At 34.4% G+C, this 23,980-nt stretch overlaps 1 protein-coding gene and 1 long non-coding RNA gene across 2 annotated transcripts in view; one reads left to right on the plus strand and one right to left on the minus strand.

Moving 5' to 3' along the window:
* The window catches only part of LOC126723368 (uncharacterized), a 40,876-nt gene that overhangs the window by 1,618 nt on the left and 15,278 nt on the right, over window positions 1–23,980 (minus strand). Inside the window, exon 2 of the long non-coding RNA XR_007654238.1 lies at window positions 9,616–9,719. This is a non-coding gene — a long non-coding RNA (uncharacterized LOC126723368). The remainder of the gene's footprint in view (window positions 1–9,615; window positions 9,720–23,980) is intronic.
* On the plus strand, window positions 3,206–10,197 carry LOC126723367 (protein PIN-LIKES 3-like). The gene is made up of 10 exons (XM_050426743.1): window positions 3,206–3,388; window positions 4,033–4,112; window positions 4,214–4,338; window positions 5,945–6,066; window positions 6,352–6,585; window positions 7,152–7,244; window positions 7,640–7,740; window positions 8,337–8,389; window positions 8,506–8,689; window positions 9,775–10,197. Exons 1-10 carry the CDS (start codon window positions 3,254–3,256, stop codon window positions 9,899–9,901), a joined length of 1,254 nt encoding a protein of 417 aa, XP_050282700.1. The 5' UTR covers window positions 3,206–3,253; the 3' UTR covers window positions 9,902–10,197.

The following is a 23,980-nucleotide window of genomic DNA, read 5'->3' on the forward strand; positions in this document are numbered from 1 at the left end:
CAGAGGTGTTAAAGGAAGCTGAAAACTGTGATTGGAAAAAAAAAAAAAAAAAAATTCTACAACCACACTTTGGCACAACTTTTTCCATAATTTGATGACATGTGTTACTGTGATTGGTGAACCATCATTTTCATATAGGCCCACAATTTTTTCTTTGCCATTCACGATCACACAGGGTTGTGACAAAAAAAATTGTCCATAGAATTTCTATAAAAATAAAATAAAATAAAAACTAATGGGAGTCTCATTTGTGGCCTCGGTTTTTATATATAGTATTGATGTGAATCTGCCTCCTGTCAATATCATTTAGAATCTTGTTGTTAACCCATCCAAAAACAATGAACAGAACATAGAAAAAACAATGTCACTTTTTGGAGGGTTAACAGAAAATGTGACAGCTTTTGTTTGGAATAGGCACATTGACATCTTTACAATATTCATGATGTTAATTACAGTTCTAAAATTTGAGAGAACAATTTAGAAGCACTCCAAATTTAAAGGATATAAAATTGCATCATTTTGATTGTAACAGGCAAATCATTCTTGCATAAAACGGTATTAGCATGTGCTTGAAGTCCTGCCAGCTGCACTCAACCTATCCCAACTGAGGGTAAAGTCTCCCTCAGTTGGGAGACTGAGGGAGACTGACGCACAATTCTTGTTCTCGCTTCAAAAGAAAGAGAATTTTTCCCCCTTAAAAAATTAATAAAGGGGAAAAAGAAAGCTCAATCATACTTGAGAAATCACTGGGAGGGGGGCCAAGCTGTCATCACTAATCTATTGAACTAAAAGTGAATATGCTGACTTTAGCCTGATTTGGACCAACCTTGAATATGTAGACTATCTAATTATCATTCATCAAGTGCTTAAAGTATAATTTAGTCTACTTAATTATCTACCTACTGCGTTGTATGCGTGGTTTTAAAAACCCGACCGGACCGACTGATCTGACCGGTTCAACCGGGAACCGGCCTTAATCTGGTCTTGTTATGATAAAAAAAAAACCAGGAAATATCTTAAAAACTAGTAAACAGTAAAAACAGGCCAGTTCAACCTGAGAACCGAAAAAACTGGAGGTCGAACCGATTTTGTAAAATTGCTGAAAGAGATCTATAATGGAGCTTTTTTTGCAGTAAAAATCTTCTTTTTTCTCAAATCTGTTGATGGTGAGGACAGATTGTTGCCATAAAGTCTTTTTCTTAAGATTGGCTATGCTGGAGAGAGAGAAAGTTGATCATGGTGGGATCATGCAAAATTTTTACTTGCTACTGTTGATGATTGTGAACTGGTAATATAGCCTTTGCTTGTTTGCCTCATGATTTTAAGACATAAATTTTTACTTATTAGTCATATACATATATATATATATATATATATATGAGTTGGGTTCAAATTACACCTGGTGTAACTCTAAGTAATGTTACACTATTCAATATTTTTTAATTGGATGCGAATATTGACAAGTTCACCGTTAGATTACATTATCTTTATATATTCTTTATACTTGCAAAATTTCGAGGTGATCAAAGATTAATAGTCATGTCATCAATCAATTGTTAAAATTCAAATTTTTGTAATTTAAAATAATGTATAAAATATGAGTTTATAGATCAAATGGTAAATAGCATCCGATTGATATGAAAATTGGTACACATGTTAAGAACATATAGAACATGTAATTCAACAGTTGGATTTTCAAAATATTAATTTAATAACAAGTTATTGGGTGGTGTAACATTACTTAGAGTTACACTAGGTGTGTGTTTGGATACCGCTTATTTTGTTGAAAACTTAAAACAATAAAAAAAAAAAATAAAAAAAAAAATCTGGCTACTGAGTGAAAAATGTTATTTTCTTAAGTTTTTGTTTTTGTTTTTGTGTGCAAAACTATGTGTTTTTACTTAAAATAGTGTGTAAAGAAAAAAATATACGAAAAGTCAACCTAAGAAAATTGTATATGGAATAGTGAATTTTGGCTCAACAAAGTTGATTAAACCAACAAAAAATTTCTAAAAACACAACAGAATGACGCAACATTTTCATAATACGTTTATAATTTTGTTATATTTTATTTTAACTTGTAAAGAATTGACAATTCAGCAATTTTGAAAATATTGTGACAACATCAAGATGTCTTAACATTTTTCACACAAAAAAATGTTATGTCCATGACATTTTTACAACAAATCATAAGTCATAGGTTACTACAAGTTGTTATTGGTTGGCAAAAAGTAGTTTCATTGGTAAGTTTAAATTAGAACCAATAACAATTTACCATATTTGATTTGTTATGAAAGTGTTATGAAAATTATTGTGGACAAATAAAAAAATAAAAAAGAGGCCAGTTAAACAGTGAAAGTTAATCAAATCAAAACTACTGTAGCGAAATTATTATCACTTTTCTCATTCACTCTTTATATATATATATATATATATATATAGAAATATACATTGCACATACAATGTAAATTTATATTGTAAACACATAAAAATTGGTAAATGTTGTACACATTTGCAAAATTTGTACAATTTTTTTTGCAAATATATATAATATTTGCTACTTTTTGTGTGTATACAATGTAAACTTACATTACAATTAGAAAGTAAACATATAAAGATCCTTTAAAAGAAGAAGAAAAATAAAATAAAATAAAAACTCAAACCAAGTTGGTGAACTTGAAGAGAAAAAAAAAAGAGAAAAAGGCAAGCTACTAAACTAAAAATACTGTTCATAACACTATTCATGAGCCTATTCGCTCTTTTTATATATAGAAAAAAAGAGCACAAATCGATGATTAAAAAAAAAAATGAAGAATAGTACATATTGAATAAACCAGAAGTACTGTAGTTTTTACACATTCACCCAACAAGTGTCACCACATTTTCACAAAACATTTATTTTCATTTGTGGTTGGTTATAGTTTCATATTTTATTATTTTATTTTGACTTATAAAAAATTGACACCTCAATAATTGTGAAATTTGTTATGTCAGTATAATAATATATATAAAAGTATAAAATAAAATAAAAATAAAAATAAAAAAAATAAAAAAAAGGACAAACGGAAGACTTGAAAAAAAAAAAAAAAAAAAAAAAAAACAAAGTCAAAGTCAAAGTGGCTCAATAAACCAAAATGACACTGCAGAGTGCAGAGGCACGGCCTCTTTTTATACAGTTAATAGATATACCATATCTGGGAGTACTTACTGGACATGTTTCTTGTCTAGGAGAAACTTCATTTGAGTATTTAAAATGGGATTCCTGGATCTATTTATTGTGGCATTAATGCCAACGCTGGAAATACTCTTAATTACTGCTATTGGTTTATTTCTCGCAACAGAGCGTATAAATCTCTTGGGGGCAGATGCAAGGCCATATTTGAATAACGTAAGTCAAAATTTCTTACTGTTCAATATTGGTCTTCATACCGACATGTTGCAGATGCTTCTTGTTAAGTTCCAAAATCAAACTCCTTTTGTTTCTGTCAAGTGTGTTGCACTTTGTTGCAATCTAGTCTCCAGAACCAGAAGTTCCTGCACATATAAGGATGATGACAGTTAACAAGTAAATTAGTAATAAGGAATGCCAAACATCAACCACTTTCATCCATTCATGATAGCACTGCTGCATCATCCAATGTTATTGAAACTTAATGAAAAGATTTAACTTTTCTGTTCTTTTTCAAATTTTAATGCTTCAAAAATGTTGGCCAGCTTACTAGTATTTTTGAAGTCTAGAACTCTGTCTTTGTCTAGATCTCTTCTTCCTTTTACTGATCAAAGGAGTTTGGCGGTAGATGTGACATTGTTTTTTAGTTACTTTCATTAAGGAAAAAAGAATGCATTTTAAGAGTGTATATATGCTGATTTTTAATTCTAATTGTTGCTTATATTAATCAAAAATCATAATCAATTCTTTAATGACTTGTATAATGTTCTTTTATTTCTTCCTCTCTCTTTTGAAGTAATGCACTTTGGCTATGCTCCCAAGACCTGCAAAGGACTAACAACACTACTTGTATTTGTGTATAGTTGGTGTTCTATGTGTTCACTCCATCAAACCTTTTCAGCAAACTGGCTGATACAATTACTTTAGAAAGTTTGGTAACCTTGTGAGTTCAGCTCTGTCAAACTTCTGAAATTCCCTACCACCCCCCCCCCCCCCCCCCCCAACCCCATTTTTATTCATTGGTTATTTTTGGTTAATGTGTAGGTGGTTCATGCCAGTGAATGTGCTTCTCACATTCATCATAGGCTTTGCCCTTGCTTGGATACTGATAAAAATCACAAGAGCTCCTCAACATCTGCAAAGCCTTATCATTGGTTCTTGTGCTGCAGGTAGACAAAAATCCAAATAAACTGTTTATAGGTGTACATTTTCTAGTCATACAAAATAGCCTGATTTAGGGCATATATTGTTTAGTGACTAATGATACATGATACAATAGGTATTGTGTAAAATATGATTAATGAACTCATCATCAGCATGAGTTAAACTGGGAAGATACAAAATTCATTTGATTTTCAATTTGATCTTTGAAGTAAAAGAATAGAAACAATTTGCCTTTGTGGTAGTTGTATTAATTTCATCCTTTTCAAAAAAATTCACTAACTAATTGATGTGATGTAATAGAATTGCTTTTATTTTGAAACTTGAAATTTGAAAATAGTATATGTAGGGGTAAAGTCCCCAGATCATACAATGGGCTTTGGACCCCATATAGAATTCGACCACGTCTGAGGAGAAGGTGTGGGTACCAAAAGGGCTCCCGGCCCAATTCTTATGGGCCCAAAATTGTTGAAAGGGCAGTCCGAGGAGGAATGTCTCCTCGGACGTACTAAATATGGCTCAAACATGCACTCTGCCAGCACTAAAGATTCGCTCTAACGAGCATTAGTAGCAGAGATGAGTCCCACAAGCCCGTAAGAGGGAAGAAAGTGTAGGATGTCGATGGAGAGACTACAGCTGCCACATTAAATGCATCAGCTACTTTTTTGGCCGCATTAATGTGGAGAGGACTTGCGAACAGTATTACCTTGGCTACTACAACCCACGGAAAGATGGGGGAGATGTCCGATGGGACGGACACTCAAGTGAAGGTCCAGATGATCAACAAGTGTAAGGTTCTGATGACTTCCAGGAGGCTATATAAGAGAGGGGAGTCCCCATGAAGAAGAGGACCGAAAAAATGAGGAATTTAGAATAGAAGAAAAAGAGAAGAACCATAGCTTTTGATCAGAGACAAAGATACACCCCATATGTCTCCTCGGACCGTATATCTAATGGACATGAAGGAGATTTTATTATTTTCGATTGTTGTATGGCCCAAAGTTAACTAGCACGCACTTCGTTAGGGCTTAGTTCTGTAACCCACTTTCTACAAATTCATTGTCTAGGGCTCCTTGGGCCAGAACCTCGTAACTGTTGGGCCTGGACCCCTAACCGTGCCCTTACAGTATAATATACAAATATTTATGTCCTAATTTTTAGTAAATACAAAAAGTACTTAATACTTTATTTGTCATGTTAGATTTGATTACCAAATACCACAAGTTTTTTATTTGCAGAAATTTTACGATGTTTTTCAATTTATATAGGATAAATATGAAACAAGATACATACAGATGCGACTCATTGTTTGACAATTTTATCAAGTACTATCTACACCTCTAATAATAATAGAGTGCAGTGAATATGTTTCCTCGCATAAAATTACAAACTAAAGATGCATTACTGGATATGGTTGTACCAAATTAACTGCAAGTAGGAGTGAATATGAATCATTGCATCACAATGATCAACCCTCATTGAAGTACATTACTCTAAGAATTAGTTATGCCACTAAGTTTCACAATTGCAACTTTTCACCATCTCATGCACCATTTTATTTATGATTGAAAGGTATTGTCCATAATATATTTAGAGGGAAATTGCTATGTGCAGGAAATTTAGGAGCCTTACTTCTGATTATACTCCCAGCAGTCTGTGACGAGGATAATAGTCCATTTGGAGATTCTTCTGTTTGCTCTACATATGGAGAGGCTTATGCTGCGCTTTCTATGGCGGTAATAGTCTATTGTTCTTGTTTTAAGATTACCAAAATAAATGGATGTCACAGTAAGACCAGCTGACCAGTTGATCTGAATGATAACATGTTTCTCAGTGCCTCTAATAGTATGTCCCATTTTTCAGTTAATCTGTATAACTGAATTGGATGATTTTTTCAGTCACAAATTATATCAATAACCCCAAGCTCTTCTTGAGCTAATCTACTTTTGTATGTCTTACAGCTCCTAAAATATGTCGGATTAATTTCAATCATTTCGTTGTTTCTTGTTTTGATGGTCCAGCTAGGAGAAGTATTTTTATGGACTTATGTGTATGCTATCATGCGGTTATCTGCAAACAAGGCCACTAAAGAAATTGACACAAATGACTCTACAATCCAGGATATAACTTCTGAGGAAACCCCATATTCAGAGATTTGCACAGAAGCTCTTCTTCCTTCAAGGGGCTGCCCCACCTCTGAGGAATATACAGATCAAGTTGAAGTCCCTTCTACTGGATGTGAAGGAAAAGCAAAGGTTTCTTCTGATATTCTTCTGTTGTGGCTTCCCATTTATAAGGTTCAAAAGCTTGCTTTTTTCAAAATTTGATTTCCACTCATGATCAATTCAATCAATGAGAAATAAAGAAGAAATAATCCTAACCTAGAACATTAGACTCTCAGTTAGAAGATAAATGCTTGTACGAAGATCAGAGGACATTAAGAAGCAAGCTAGCACATGTGCAGGTCATGTAGGACATAGCTTCAATGTAGGAGATTGAGGGCACAAAATAGTTGTACTTTTATTAAATTTTGTAAAGTTGAATGGAATATTTTACTCTCCTATCCTAAAATGATTCCTTGTGAAATAAGATGCATTTTAAGTATAGATCACTAACTCCAATACATGGGTTACCACATGTCTTCTTGACTAATATCACATTACAATTTGTATATCTCATACAATCTAACTTTATATAATATTAATTAGATATATTGTTTTATACTGAAGATTTTCAGTGCTAGTAAAGGTAGCTTTTCTTTCCCTTTTTCCTCCCCATTCTCTTCTTGAATAAAATAACCTTTTAAAGATTCATTTGATAGGTATCATTTCTGGAGAAGGCTAAGCTGCACCTTAAGAAGCTCTATGGGTACATTGACCTCAAAAAATTGTTTGCACCAGCTACCATTTCAGCGGTATTCTCATAGTTCTTGTTCTATTTGGCATAAGCTTTATCTTTATTCTGTTAGAAATCAATATGGTCTGTGTTTACTTCTCTAATTCCAGTAAAATTTGCAGTTCCTAATTTTTTTTTTTAAAAGTAGATGATCTGAGGAATTCACTCCATCTTGACCTTGAGTCAGAGAAATTATATTGGAAGCATATTCATTCCAAAAATAAACATTTTATGTTTCTTGAAACTTGAATATAATTATACACTTTAAATGGGGAATGGCATAATGCACTGCCTGACTCATTTCAAATGCTCAAAATAATTATTCAGAATATAACTATTTTAAAATTTTTTTGAAGTTGTCTATATGCTGCCACACAGGGATCTCTAAATAATATGCTTATTTTACTTCTATAGATTATTGCCTTTACAGTTGGAATAGTCTCTCCAATTCGAAAGGTACTAATTGGTGATGATGCTCCTCTTTGTGCAATCTACAGTTCTGTGAGTTTGATAGGGTATGAATCCTGCCACAGGCTCAATAAGCTCCCACTGCTTGAGTCTTAGTTTGATTTTGGTGTTCAAGTTTCTGCTCACAATTCTAAACTCTAAATTCCTATATTTGCAACTTGAAGTAGTGCTAATATGCACATATCAAAGTTAAATTTATAGTTATATTTAAGGAATGAACATGTGCGAATCACTCCCATGAGAAGACCAATGCATCGGACAGAAAAATCAATTACATATATGTAATATGTTAGCAAAAAACTCTCTCAGCAAAAGTATTCCATTTATATTTAGAAGTACAATTGGCAGCAATAGTCCATCCTTACTAGTAAATACTCCATAATAATATATTAGCAGCAATAGTATAAGTACATATAGTTGTTATAGTCAAATATGCACAGCCTGGAAGGGACTTTTGAAATAACCAGTATTTCTCCTCTGAGCAATTAAGTCTTCCCTAATGAACCATTAACTCTCACAACTTAGAAGCAATGGAACAACATGACAAAATCGCTTTTCAATCTGAACATTCTGATTTGCAGCTTGAGTGTTCTATATCTGCCAGTCTGCATTAATTCCTTTTAGTTTCGTTTCTCTTCTACAGGGAGGCAGCAATACCATGTATGACATTGTTAATTGGAGCGAACCTTCTTAGAGGTGGCTTTTAACATTGGTTGTAATCTTTATTATGTATTCCTTGGGTTGGCTCAAGCCCCTCATTAATTGTCCACGAAAGGTTTTTTATATTTATTTTAATATATTTGTTGTTACAGGTCTAAAGAGATCTGAAGTAGGTACATCAATCGTCCTAGGGATTATTGCAATTCGGTACATTATATCGCCTTTACTGGGTATTGTTATTGTTAAGGCTGCAAACCATTTTGGCATGGTGGGATCAGATTCATTATATCAGTTTACACTTATGCTTCAGTATGCACTTCCACCCGCTATGACTGTAGGTATGTGTGATCACAGAATTTTCATTGGTGATTATTATATGCAGTTATTCAAGCCTAAAACCACCAGTTTTGATCCCATTAAGTATTGAAGACGTGATTAATGCTTCTAAAGATGCTACCTAAGGTGGTATCCATATTTGCGCTTGTTTAAGTTCACATTGCTTAACAGATTGGTTTGTTTGTTGGCAATTGTTGTTAAAGCCTTACGTTTGAAAGTCATATATACCTTGTGCTTGTTAGAAATATTTAGGCAAGATCAGACTGAGTAGGCTTATTGATTGAACATTCTAAAAATTGACTAGATTAATCCTTAATGTACTAATGTTTTGCCAATATTTTCTATAAATGACATATGTTGCCTACCTACTTCCTCTCCTAGACCCTGCAGAAGTGGATCTTTGTCCACTAATATGAAAGATTTCGTTTTTGCCACTGTCTTAGGTGATAAGACATGTCTTAGTGAATAGCTTGAGTTCAGCCTCAGAAAATGCTCGTTTCAGCTTGTTCATTAATTAAACAAACGAAGATCAGGAGTTTGAAGTTCAATTACTTAATGAACCAAGCTTGAACAAAACCAAGTTTAGCCCAAAGTTTTCCTAAACGCTGAAGATAATACATTCTTTCCATTGCTAATATGTATCAACTACAAAGAAAATTTTGTCAAAACTTGCATTTCTGTTTCATGTTTTGCAAACATTATTCCTATTGAAGTGCAATAGAATTAATTAGTATATTTTTAGAATATAATTTGATGCATAGTATGCATTAACAAATCTAGACTCTAGAGATAGAGGTTTTTCAGCAAGGGATGATTTAATCAAGTTTGAGCCTGTTCATAAAATTAACTAACCAAGTTTGAACAGAAAATTTGAGCTCAGTTTTAAACTTCACTTCAGCTCAAGCCTGATAACAAAGTAAATGAACCTAGTTTAGACAATTAATTACTTGGTTTGAACAAAGTAAACAAACTATTTGATGAAATACATTCGGTTGTCCATTCCTTGGTTGTGATTTTCTCAACAAAGCACCTAAGCACTATATATGCTAAAATTTGAATTAGTAACGTTGTGTCATGAACTTGGCGGGTACTATTTCTCAGTTGCTTAAGACTGGAGAGAGTGAATGCTCTGTTATTATGCTATGGACTTATGTTGTGGCATCATTCTCTTTAACAATCTGGTCAACTTTCTTCATGTGGCTTGTTACTTAATCTGGATTTCCATAATTCATGTAAGGACTTACCATCATCATAACACCACGTGAAACAAACCAGAAACCAAATATTCTTCTATTTAGATTATTTGCATAAAGATCAAATTACTATGAGCAGCTTACTGTTTTTTGTAACAATTCCCTAGAATTGAGAGGAACTATATAAAACATCAAAATTGAAATATATTGATGAGCTTAATCTGTATTAGATCTACACAAAGGGACATAAAAGCTGAAAGATGCCCAATTCTGTTCCAATTCTGAAATTATGAGTTCTCATTGGCTTCTTTGCTATTTTTTACGATTGTGAAGTGGTAATAGCATTTTCCAGTTGGCCTCATGATTTTAAATAAATAAAATTTTACTTGTTGAGATATAAAAAAATGAATTAGAATATTTATCCTGCAATCTTTTATGTCCTATTGTATATCTTGTGTTTGCCCTATTGCATATCTGAGGTGTTAAATATATATATATATATATATATAATCTGCTGGTATATTTTATTTGCTGTGATAAACTGTTAATTTATATATTTATGCATTGTTAATCACCTAGGGTCTTAAACAATATTTTTTAATGATAGTACAGATTCTTCAACATGCATTCTTCCTATTTTTTCTCTATGAATATGACTATCCTTTTTCTTTTCCATCTCATAGGCATTTCATCAAGCACTTAAAGACATAGTAACCATAAACTAACTACTTATCAGGGATGAATTCTCCTAAATTACTTGGCAACTGGTTCTAGCGGATAGAGTCAATTGCCCATAGGTTTTACTGGCTCAAGGGAGTCCAAACGACTCATATTTAGAAAGGTTCCATACGTTATGAAAAAAAAAATAGAGTTATGAAGTTTGGGATTGTCTTCAATTTCGAAATAAAGACCAAACCATTTTGCTTGGAGGCAATCCATAATAAAAGAGACATAATTAATTTTTTTTTTTTTTAAATCCCACTTAATACTCCAGTGTTTTAAACATAATTGAAATCCACAAAAAAAAATGACAAAAGTGATAGAGATTTGTGACTTTTAATAATAAGAATTGCAGAATGGTTTGCTACTCTAAAAGGAACCCTTTTTGTCAGCACCTAAACCCGAAAGGGCCAAAACCATTCCCCTCGGTTAAGAGAGAGAGCATTTCTGAAGGGTTAAATATCCTCTCATTGATTTTTTAGGGGCAGTGGCGACTGAACTGGCATGAAGAACTAGTTGGGTTCAGTAAGTATTGAGAGGAGAGGAAGAACTGAGAAAGGAGGAGAGAGTCAGAGGTGTTAAAGAGCATAAGGAAGCTGAAAACTGTGGAGGCATTAAAGACTATTGAAAAAAAAAAAAAAAAAAAAAACTTTTCTACAACCACACTTTGACACAACTTTGTCCATAATTTGATGACATATGTTACTGTGATTGGTGAACCATCACTTTCATATAGGCCCACAACTTTTTCTTTGCCATTCACGATCACACAAGATTGTGGCAAAAAAAATTGTCCATAGAATTTCTATAAAAATAAAATAAAATAAAATAAAAACTAATGGGAGTATCATTCGTGGCCTCGGTTTTATATATAGTATTGATGTGAATCAGCCTCCTGTCAACATCATTTAGAATCTTGTTGTTAACCCATCCAAAAACAATGAACAGAACATAGAAAAAACAATGCCACTTTTAGGAGGGTTAACAGAAAATGTGACAGCTTTTTGTTTGCAATAGGCACATTGACATCTTTACAATATTCATGATGTTTACAGTTCTAAAATTTGAGAGAACAATTTAGAAGCACTCCAAATTTAAAGGATATAAAATTGCATCATTTTGATTGTAACAGGCAAATCATTCTTGCATAAAACAGTATTAGAATGTGCTTGAAGTCCTGCCAGCTACACTCAACCTATCCCAACTGAGGGTAAAGTCTCCCACGCACAATTCTTGTTCTCGCTTCAAAAGAAAGAGAATTTTCCCCCCTTAAAAAATTAATAAAGGGCAAAAAGAAAGCTCAATCATACTTGAGAAAACACTGGGAGGGGGGCCAAGCTGTCATCACTAATCTATTGAACTAAAAGTGAATATGCTGACTTTAGCCTGATTTGGACCAACCTTGAATATGTAGACTATCTAGTTATCATTCATCAAGTGCTTAAAGTATAATTTAGTTTACTTAATTATCTACCTACTGCGTTGTATGCTAGTGCTTACCCTTTAGTACCTCAATAATTCAAAACTACAGTAATATTATATAGTACTGAGTAAAGTGGATAGGTAAAATTTAAACAATTCGAAGTTTAGAGCTAGAGCTTTCACAAATTTATCCTAGGACAAAACATGTTTAGTCAAGCAAGAAAAAAACGAAGGTTGAACTGTTGATCAAGATTGGATGCATTCAGTTGACATATAGTCAATGACATGGGAGAAAGTAGTAGGAGACGAATGGCAGATGAAGAACATGTTTCATGCTATTTGTACCACGGATATATCTATGACTAGGCTACCTTCATGCATGACTAAACACCCATAGTGTAATGCCCCAAAATCATAAGCAATAAAAGTCTATTCAATCTAAATAATCCATAAAAATATTAAATAAAAGCAATCAGCAACTTAAAATCTCATCACAAATGTTAGAGCTCTAATCTATCAAAGATAAACATCCTCAAAATAATTCTCTAGTACAATGTTTAATACCATAAAAATAATAATAAAATCCTCAGTTCCACAAAATAATTTGTAATTGTTGTCTTTCAAGAATCTCTACTCCAATGATCCATCTAATGTATCTGTAAGGGGGAATAAAAGGGGAGTGAGATAACCCAATAAGTGGAATTCACTAAAATTGGGGCATGGGAACAAACCTTTCAAATAAATAATTCTTACAACAAATTCATAACTTGTAACTCATCAATATTTTATCATCAAATATTTCATATAAAAATATCTTTATATTGTGAGTCATCATAATATATATATCAATACTATCATATAAACAATTTCCTAGCTTTTTCTCGTGGTCAACGTTTACGCCCCATTGACAGGGTTGTGCTATCCCCTTTGTTAAGACATATGTGATTCAATGTTAGGAACATATGTTAATATTTTATGTAATTGGCCAATCTTTTAACAAAACGCACTTTACTTGTAATTTGGTAGATCTAGGATGTATTTAATACTTCAAGGAACGGTTTCAAGTTCAAGTGTTAAAACCATGCAAGTCTGTCCAAAAAACAAGTGAGAAAGTGCTAGATTTTAAAACTCAACAGCTAGCATCTATCGAGATTTAAAAGCTATTGAAACCCGATGCTCAACAGCTAGCTTGATAGATAGCTATCTATCGAGATTTATGAAAAACAGATTTTTTAGTTCTATTTTGCATTCAATTTGTGGGTATATGTTTGAGCTTTCTTTTCTCACGACCCTAAACATATATAAGGATTATTTTATGGGCCGTCTAGGGTTGCGTAAGTGTGAAGCAAAGTTTTGTTCATGAAAATTGTGACCGGAGGCAGAATTTGTCCTAGTTCATCTTTCTCTTGAAGAAGCTGTTGTGTTTGTACACCGTAGGGTTTTGTGACCAAGGGGCTTTTTGATCTTCATCGTGTGATGAACTGAAGAACTTTGCAGCCAACATCTTTCTCAAGTTGGTGATTAAGTCGATACTGGGATCCGCGCATTTATTGGTTAGTCACGTACTAGGAGCCATGCATTGAAATGAGAGATTGTCACTACAGAACAAGTCCAATTGAGTATTAGGGTAAGGGTTCAACTATAGGTTGGTATAAGGTACTAAGATTCCTTTACTTTTAACCGCTTGTTATGATAATAGTGGATTTTCGAGAGTGGTGATCTTAAAATCACTTGGTGGGGTTTTTGCCATGTAGGTTTTCCCCATTTGAAAATAAATCACCGTGTCAATTTAATTTCCACTGCATATTTACTTAGTTGGTGATTTGTTTGTACTACCATGCGTTTTGTATGTTAATCTGATTAATTAATCAACTTGGCTAATTAATTGGTTAATCTATCACAAGAGGTCAATACATTCTTGGCTTATCACCCTTTTAGGACTAGAACCTCATTTTCATTCCTTTTCTTAAAGAAGACTCCTTTGGAACCTAAAGGCGCACTCCCTTGCTAAGGAGGTTCCTTTTTGGATCCTCAATAGTATACTCCCTTACTAAGGAGCTATCAAATGTGTATTGTCTCCTTTTCTGAGACCATCCCTTACTAAGGACTAGCTGCAGTATGATTGTCCCTTACTAAGGACTAAATAAAATACTGAGCTTTTAATCACAACTTGCCATAGGTTTTCAAAACACATTCAATATGCTCACAAAATAATCCATTCATAATTCTAAAAAATATAAAGATACATTCACGCATACAAGTTTAAATAAATTCAGGTTGTCCCATAAGTTTTTCATAAAACGAATAGTCAATGTGTACATCAAACATTTATAAAATATCAATTTATATATAGAATATCAACATATTTCTTTGATATAAAATAGTTTAATAATCAACACTGTTTTAGGAAAACCCTAAAATTAGTTGATAGGCCAAGAATGTATTGACCCCTTGTAATGAATTAACCAATTAATTAGTCAAATTAATTAATTAATTCAATTAGCATGCAATAAGCGTGGTAGCACAAACAAATCACCAACTAAGTTAATATGCAGTGGAAAATAAAGTTGACACGGTGATTTGTTTTCAAATGAGGAAAACCTACATGGCAAAAATCCCACCAGGTGATTTTAAGATCATCACTCCCGAGAAACTACTATTATCAAAACAAGTGGTTACAACTAAAGGAATCTCAGTACCTTATACCAACCTACAGTTGAACCCTTACCCCAATACCCAATTAAACTTGTTCTGTAGTGACAATCTTTCCTTTTCAATGCACGGCTCCTAGTATATGACTAACCAATTCGATGCGCGGATCCCAATACGCAACTTACTCACCAACCCGAGAAAGATGTTAACTGTAAAGTTTTTCAGTTTATCATACGATGAAAATTAAGAAGCTCCTTGGTCACAAAACCCTACGATGTACAAACACAGCAGCTTCTTCAAGAGACAAATGAACTAGGGAAAATTCTGTCTCCAATCACAATTTGCATGAACAAAACTTTGCTTCATACTCGTGCAACCCTTGACAGCCCTTAAAATAATCCTTATATATGTTTAGGGTTATGAGAAAAGAATGCCAAAACATATACCCACGAATTGAATTGAAATCAGTTCTGAAAAACTAAATTTCATAAATCTCGATAGATGGCTTATCTATCAAGCTAGCTGTCGAGCATCGGGCTACAACAGCTCTTTAAACCTCGATAGATACTAGCTTTCGAGCTAGCTATCAAGATTTAAAATCCAGCACTTCTTCACTTGTTTCTTAGACAGACTTGCATGGCTTTAACACTTGAACTTGAAACTTTATTCCTTAAAGTATTAAACACATCCTAGATCTACTCAAATACAAGTAAAGTGCGTTTTGTCAAAAGATTAGCCAATTATATAAAATATTGACATATGTTCCTAACATTGACTCACATATGTCCTAACAATCTCCTCCTTTGGCAATCCGTGACAAAACCACAACAGACAAATGAACGTATGAGAGAAGTCATAAATCACTCAACTTATATTCACTTGTTGAATACAATAAAATCTATCCTAACACAAACTCTTGAAAAACTTTGCAAGAAGAGAGTTTATGGCAAGACGACTTTGACAACCTGTATTTCTAAAACACTTTAAACAAAACTCATCAAGGCATCTTAATGTAAAACAGAAATAATAGATTGCATACAATAAATAAGAAACATGTATATAAAGAGAGAAAAGAAACAACACATGGAAAGATAAGTGAAATGTGATAACAACATCATCAAATATATATATATATATATATATATATCAAAGACAAGTACAATGTTTGCTATCACTAAGTGGTCACAAGACCAATGTACAAGAGAAAAGATACAAAAAAAAAAAAAAAAAAAAAAAATCCTCACTACATCCCTCATAAACATTCCCCCCAACACAAAAATCTCCTATACTAATCCTCCCCCTATGAGTAAGACTACTCTTATCTCAAAACTACTCCCCCTTTTTGTCACGAGTGACAAAGGGAAAGTACATCAAGTAGACATCTCATTATCATTGGGTGAGCTAGCATCCTTATCCTCATCATCATCGTCGTCGGAGTCGGAGTCATCGTCATCATCCTCGAATGCCGCTGGAGAAGGAGAGGGAGACGCCACGAAGCCACCAAGGCGAGCCTACCGTTTAGCAATACAGTCGACATGGGTGTTCACCTAACACAACTCATCACTGAGTGTGTCAAGACGAGCATCCATGCGCTGTAGCTGCGCCATGACCACCTTAAGGGTCACACCACCTGCTGATGAAAAAGGTGCGGATGTGGAAGGAGCAGAAGAAGCAAGAGGAGTTGCTGTCTTGGTCTCCGTCTGCCTCGGGTGAAGCTAAGCCTCACTCCGTCTAACAGTAGTGGCGTTAATGGCACCCATAAAAGAGAAGTGATCAAACACGGGACAAGGGATGAAAAAATGGCGAATAATCCTCATAATAGACGAAGGAAAAATGAGTTTATCACAAGTCGTCGTATCCCTATAGACATTTATAAAGGATAAGATGAAGTGAGAAAGGAAGTCAATGGAAATGTCCTCTAAGAGGGACAGCAAAAACCAAGCACGAGGCTCTGTGATAGTGTTATAGCGAAACAAGGGATAAAGAATGAATGTCATCACCGTGTTCAGGAATCTCAAACCTTTTGCAAAGCCCGAGCAAGGGGTGTTTTGACGATCACCCCAAGAAGAAGGTGTCTCACAGAAGAGAGATGAAAGTTCGCCGTTGGACACAGTCCTCAGACACTCACAACCAGGGTAGTCAGGATGTTCTACCCTAAGAACGTGTAGTACCTCAGATATAAGACCCAGAGTAACTACAATGCGTATACCTTGAACACGAGTGACAAACTGGGGTATAGAGTAATCAAATCCATGCATATTGGAGTAAAACTCTTGTATGATCACGAAAGGGCACGTGACTGGGATGCCACACAGTAACTCCCAACCCCTACTGTAGATGACAGTGGGTAGGTCAGTATCGGAAAAGTCTGATAAGATGACTTGGCATTCCAAATGAATGCCTCGTCTAGAGAAGTTCTCCGAGAAGTTCTTTCGGGCCTTCTCATCACGGAACCGAACAGAAGAAGGAGTGGGGTCAAAGGAAGAAATGGATGCCCCAGAACGAAGAGGGTTCTGGGACGGAACAGATTTTCGTTTAGATGCCATGATGCAACTAACCGAAAGAAAGAGAGAGAGAGAGAGAAACACACACACACACACAAAGAAAAGCACCAAACACATCAATATATAGAAATATAGAGAAATGAGGGTACGTATGTATGAACATGTGACATGCAAACCAAAAAAAAAATCATGGGCTCAGCCCAATCCAAACCTACCAGCACACATCATTGCAACAAAGTAAACACACATCTAAAATGCATGAAACATTGTTATAATGCAGATGTGATGCAATGCATGAAACATTTAAACATTTAAAAACATTTGGAAAAACCCCAAAGTTTTTTTTTTTTTTTTTTTTTTTAATCCCAAAAGTTAGGTCAGAAATATGAAATGCATGAAAAAGTGAAAGAAAGAAGATCATACCAGAAGAAGAAAGATCAATCTAGGTCGAAAATCTCTTGGGAATGAAGTTGGAGTAAGAGAGAGGTGTTTAGGAAGGTGAAAGGACGTTTTCTGTCGAGAGAGATTAGGGAGAAATGAAGAAAATATCGTGCAGACCCTATTTATAGGAATTCCAATTTCTCGATGGATCGAGAGGTATCGAGATCTGTCGAGAATTAAAAATGCGTGTTTTAGGCTAAAGGATCTCGACGGTTCGAGGTAGCTATTGAGAAGCTATCGAGCATCCAGAAAGTTTCTCGATGGATCGAAGTAGCTATCGAGAAGCTGTAAAGAATGCGATAAAAAGCAACTGAAGGGTCTCGATAGATAGCCTAGTTGTCAAGAGGTGTCCAGCAGCTGTTGAGATCAAGGTTTTTAAATCCAAACCGTTCATTGAACCGTAAAAGGGAGAGGTTCAAGGTTTTTGAGGTCGAACCGTGATGACGTCATAATTAATTTAATAATTAATTAAAACCTAAATATAGATATTAAATTTATAAAACTAGCAAAATTGACAGTATATCTATATATGTGAGAGAAATTTAATGATTTTGAAGCATATATTTAATAATTAAAGAAGAAAGTTAATAAAATAAAATTATAACCATGAAAATATTAAAATTTATGATTAATTTTTGAAGTAAAGTTGAATATCTTTGAAGGATTTTAATTATAATTTTTTTTATTCCTTGTAAGAGATGGATAATTTAATTAAGTAGAATAAAATTGTAAAAAAAAAAAAAAAATTGCTAAGGGGTTGGACCGCACGGTTCTCACCGGTTCATGTGGTCCAACCCCGGTTTTAGCGGTTCACGGAATTAACAAAAAATCTGGTTCTTTATGCTTAAAAAACATGTTTTTATCCCGGTTTTCGGTTTTCACGGTCCAACCTCCCAGTCCGGTCCGATTCTGAAAACTATGGTTGAGATTGCTTAAAAACAGTTTTTCAAGAAGAGAAGAACACAAATATGAATGTAATCAAGCATGCTATACAACTAAAGATCCAAGCAACATTTTAAGCTCTCAAAAACATCTCTCAACAAGAAAAAAAATGTTTAGCACATAGATCCAAAACATACGCACACACACACACACACTAAATAAGTCTAACCAATTTTATATTTCAAAAACAAGTCAAGATAGTTTAGTGAGCATCCATTAACACATGTATTCCTTGTGATAGCCAAATCACATTGTACCTGCACATGTATCAAGAGTAGCAAAGAATATTGCGTGTTGTGTGTGAAAAATATCGCAAGATTGCATAAGTGTCAACATGTTATGAAGATCTGAGATATGAGGAAAATCACTTTAACTCACACACAATCATAACTGTTTGATAGGAACTATCACCTTCGAGGTACATCCTATAACTCCCACATCTCCTAGAAGACACACTTGCAATCATATATATAAAGCATTTTGATTCTTTTTGCTTTTTATTTTTCTTTGCATATTTTTCTTTTTAAGCAAACCATGCATGGGCATATAAGAGATAGAAAAGAAATACCCAATAATGTTAAGCATTTGACATTCCATTTTTGTTATGTCGAAGCATACAAATGTCATTTCATGATTGATGAGCAACAGTGGTGAGATGATTATTTATGTCTTTCTCTTAGGATTTTCTAGTCCTTCCCATCAAAAAGAGTGATACGAGTGTTATGTACAGGAGATTATTTAACCTTACTCATCACAAACACGAGCCACAAAGCTCACTTGTTTAGTTGTGCATAGAGATGCTTATCTAAGTTACAAAAGATACAAAATTTAGAAAACTTTGTTTTAATGGCCAAGGTACACAAGTACCAATATACACAAACACACACTGTTTTTGTATTTTTCTGATTTTTCAATTTTTTTTTATGAAAAAAAAAAAACAAAACAAAGCAAAAATTGAAAACAAACAAATAAAAACATATTAAACAAAGCAATGCATAAAACTAGACTGATTCAAAGCACAAAAGCAAAACACACAAGTAATGCAAAACCAAAAACAAGAAGCGAAGAGAGAGAAAAAGTGACAGAATCACTTAGAGCCTTTTTCCTTCCACACCTTGGCAGAACCTTTCCGTCTAGCAAACCCTTGATCTGACGGTGAGGGGGAAGAATTTAAACCATTCAAATTCAAAAGGAACATAAGGGCTTTGAGAAGATCTCCAAAATGAGCAAAGGAGGGTGGAAACTGATTCTGATTTCCCGACGAGATCATGCTGTTGCTTTATTGAGTGGCTAACCACTTATAGCAATTAGGTAGAGTATGTCCAGTTGCTTCACAATGATGATAGAGATGCTGCTTCTTCTGTTTAGGCTTTTAAGGGTTTCCTTTCTTAGCCCTAGGGTTTTTAATTTCTTTCTTATCTTGCTTAGGGGGTGCTCCTAAGATAGATTTACCCTTGTCTATATTCTCACTAGCTAATTCATTTTTAGCATCATTGTGCTCAATTTCAACATTATTAGTAGGAGGAACAAAAACAGTAGTACTAGAAGTAGCAATACTAGGAGAAGAGAAATCATACCCTAGACCGGTTCGATCTGAAGCAAATTTCTGAAAACTGAGCATCTCATCTAGCTTTGCACTTAAAGTCCTTTCCAACAGGGCTCTTACTTGAAACAATTCTGCCTCAAGCTTCTTGGTCTTCTCAGCCAAGAAGTTATTCTCAAATCTCAGTGCTTCAGTGGTCTGATTGGCTTCATCAGAGCAGCTCCACTTCACTGAGCTTCTTGGTGGCCAACCTATACAACTTCTCATGCTTTTTGGAGACCTTGTATAACTTTGCGCAGGCTGTGTGAATGTCATCTTGCTCATCCATCTTTTCAAACTTAGACTCCACCAATTCATATTCTTCATCCACATCTTTAACAATCCTTTCAGTAGGATTTACAGTGGCAGTGAAGGCATTTAGAATTTCATCATCCTTATTGTCAAAATCATCTTCAGGCTCAGTGTCACTCAACGTAGTAGCAAGTGCCTTACTCTTCCCAATGGTCTTGACATTCTAAATCATAAGAACCAACAGAATTATTAAGAAGAGTTTCAAGAGGATCAAAAAAACAATTCTTATTAAACTCTTCTTGAACCACTGCCCCAATGAGGTTCACATAAGCACAGTTAGCATCCTCATGTGGTTGTTTAGCCACATGAAATATGCTTAGCTCCAAAGTCATGGAACCAAAAGTGAGTTGCATTCTCCCATTCCTGCAATTAATTAAAGCATTAGCTGTGGCAAGAAAAGGTCTACCCAAAATAATAGGGGTATGAACATTAGGATGTAAAACAGGTTGGTAATCTAGAACAATAAAATCAACAGGATAATAAAATTGTTCAATTTTCACCAACACATGCTCAACAATCCCTCTCGGTTGCCTTACAGAGCGATCAACCAATTGTAAAATTATTGAAGTAGGTTTCAACTCACCAAGTCCAAGTTTTTGATATACACTAAAAGGGATCAAATTAACACTTGCCTCAAGATCTAGCAATGCATGCTCCATGATGTAATCTCCAATAGTACAAGAGATCGTAGGACAACCTGGATCCTTATACTTTGGTGGGGTCTTATGTTGAATAACTGCACTTACCTGTTCTGTTAGGAATGCGATCTTCTTCACATGATGCTTTCTCTTGATGGTGCATAAGTCCTTAATTACCTTGGCATATGCAGGCACTCGCTTGATAACATGCAATAATGGCAAATTTATCTTGACTTGATGCAAATGCTCTAATATCTCAGATGCGGTGTCCAATTTCCTAGGTAATTTTAAGGCTTGTGGAAATGGTGGAGGGATTGGGCATTGTTCAATTTCACCAAATCCAAGTGACTCAGTTTCATCTTTCTCTTTTTCAACTGGGGTCTCATTAGATTTCTTAGTTACTAAAGGAGAACTTTTATTAATGTCTTTACCACTCCTCAAAATGGTCACAGCTTTTACTTCCTCATGTTTATCCTTAGAGCCAATTTTTAGATTTTGATTGATGGGATTGGGTTGAGTTTGGGAAGGAAGCTTCCCTCTCTCTATCCCACTCAATGAATTTGTAAGCCTAGTTATATGACTCTTGGTCTCTCTTACCTCTTCATCTAGCCTAGTGAGCATGGATTCAAACTTTTGATTTTGCTCACTTTGCCTTTGAATGAAAGTACTAAGTGCATCCTCCAAGGAAATTCTAGATGATGATGATGATGATGATGATGATGCATGTGGTGAATTAAAATTCCTTGGAGTAGGAGGATTCAACACATTGTCACTCTTATAACTCAAATACGGATGGTTTCACATATTTGAGTTATAATTGTTAGAATATGAAGAATTATTTGGCCAGTATGAATTAAATGCATGTACTTGTTCTTCTAGCACATTCAAGAATGATGAAAGTGATGCACATTCATTTGTAGCATGGTTTATCTCATGACAAATTTTACACACCTCCATTGGGTCCTCTCTAAAGGTAGCACTGACATTCCTACTTCCTTTCATTTTGAGTACCTCAATTTCTTTCGTTAACATGCTGATTTTTGCACTCATGTTATCATCTTCCCTCAACTTGAAAACACTTCCACTAGAAGTGGTAGTGTTAGTTCTAGTCCTATCAGTAGAGTCCTTAGGGCTAGGTCCAATCCATGTGTTAGAGTTTTCAACTATCTCATCAAGATAATCCATTGCATCTTCGGGTTCTTTTTGTAAAAAGTCCCCTCCGCATGAGAGTTGAACAAACTGTTGGTCCCTAGGTGTAAGTCCTTCATAAAAATAGCTAACCAACCTCCAATCTTCATACCCATGAGTTGGGCAAAAATTGAAAAGATCTTTGTACCTTTCCCAAGCTTGGTATAAGGTCTCATTTTCTCCTTGGACAAAACTAGCTATCCTTCTTTTTACTTGTTGGACTTTGTGGGGAGGAAAATGTTTCTTAAAAAACTCTTTGGCCATCTCCCCCCAACTACCTATAGACCTAGGTTTCAAGGTGTAAAGCCAATTTCTTGCCTTATCCTTAAGAGAAAAAGGAAAGAAACGTAACTTAGCAGTCTCAATAACATTTTGTGCATAGAAACTACTAATTACCTCTTCAAAAGCTCTAACATGGACATAAGGATTTTCATTTTCTTGTCCCCTAAAGTCAAGAAGTATTGCTAATAAACCTCGCTTCAATTCTACATGTGGTGCATTAGGTGGAAACATGATGCATGAAGGAACAGAATTTTGTGTGGGATGCAACAATTCATACATAGTTCTTCTATTCTCCTCATGATTATTACGTGTTTCATCACCCATGATTGATGAAGAAGGTGAAGGCAAAGGTGTGTCAAAAAGATTACCAAAGTAAGTTTCAAAAATTTCCAGTCTGCCTCTCTCGTTTCTAACCCAAATGCTCATGCAACAATGAATGCACAATAAAATAAAATAAAATAAAAACAAACAGAAAAATAAAAACAAAATAAGGGAAAAAATGGAACGAAGTTACCAGTAGAAGAATTTCCACCAACTATGCTTTGCTCCAAAAAAATTGCCTCTGAACACGCAACACCTCCCCGGCAACGGCGCCAAAATTGCTTATTCACTCCCAAGTGCAAGAGATCGTAGCAATATAATTCCCGGAGTACCGAGGTCGAACCACAAGGAGCAGGGTAAATTGAAAGACAATATAATTAAATAAAAATTTGGATGAAGAAGAAAAATACTTTTGTTTGGTGATTGTTAACAAGAATAATAATAATAACTGATTTAAATCAATAATGTAAATACTAGGGCATCAGGATGTTTCCCTATATCGATATGAAATTCTTTGTGATCTAAGAAAATATCTATTTCATAATTGATTGTTATACAATTAAAAACTTATGATTCGGTTGAACTGAGACAATTCAAGAACGCATGATAACCTCGATTGATAATGCGGTTAGAAAAGTTTTCAGAAAAACCCATTCACTTTAAATCCTGATTTCTATTTGAAACTATTAGAAATTCATCTAAACAATAAGAAAAACATGATTGAACTTATTGAAAGTATGGAAGAACTAATACATCAAAAGAAATCTAATTGAACAATCAAATATGTTGTAGATAAAATCCTAGAAAGAATTACATTGAATATTCATACTGTATAGAAAAAACATAACCCCTAGCCTTAGCAAAGAGTTTAGGCTGCCATTAGAGAAAGAAAAATACAAGGTTTGCTCTCCCAAAATTCGTTCTACCCAGCCTCCCTTCAAAACCCAAATGTCTAAGTGTCCAAAGAAAATAAAACATTTACTGTTTTAATTTCCGTCCAGGTTTACAGCGGTAACTTGTGAGTTAATTTCGGCCTTCAAAACTTGAGAATTTCAAAAAACTCAAAACTGGAAAGTTGTAGATATTTAAGTCAT

The sequence above is a fragment of the Quercus robur genome, chromosome 4, assembly GCF_932294415.1.
Source record: "Quercus robur chromosome 4, dhQueRobu3.1, whole genome shotgun sequence".
Classification (NCBI taxonomy): Eukaryota; Viridiplantae; Streptophyta; class Magnoliopsida; order Fagales; family Fagaceae; genus Quercus; species Quercus robur.

Excerpts from the sequence above, each read along its gene's own strand:
- LOC126723367 (XM_050426743.1), top strand. The coding sequence starts at position 3,254 with ATGGGATTCCTGGATCTATTTATTGTGGCATTAATGCCAACGCTGGAA. Across the intron at positions 3,389-4,032 it reads CAAGGCCATATTTGAATAAC|TTGGTGTTCTATGTGTTCAC; the intron begins GTAAGTCAAAAT and ends ATTTGTGTATAG. Across the intron at positions 4,113-4,213 it reads TTAGAAAGTTTGGTAACCTT|GTGGTTCATGCCAGTGAATG; the intron begins GTGAGTTCAGCT and ends GTTAATGTGTAG.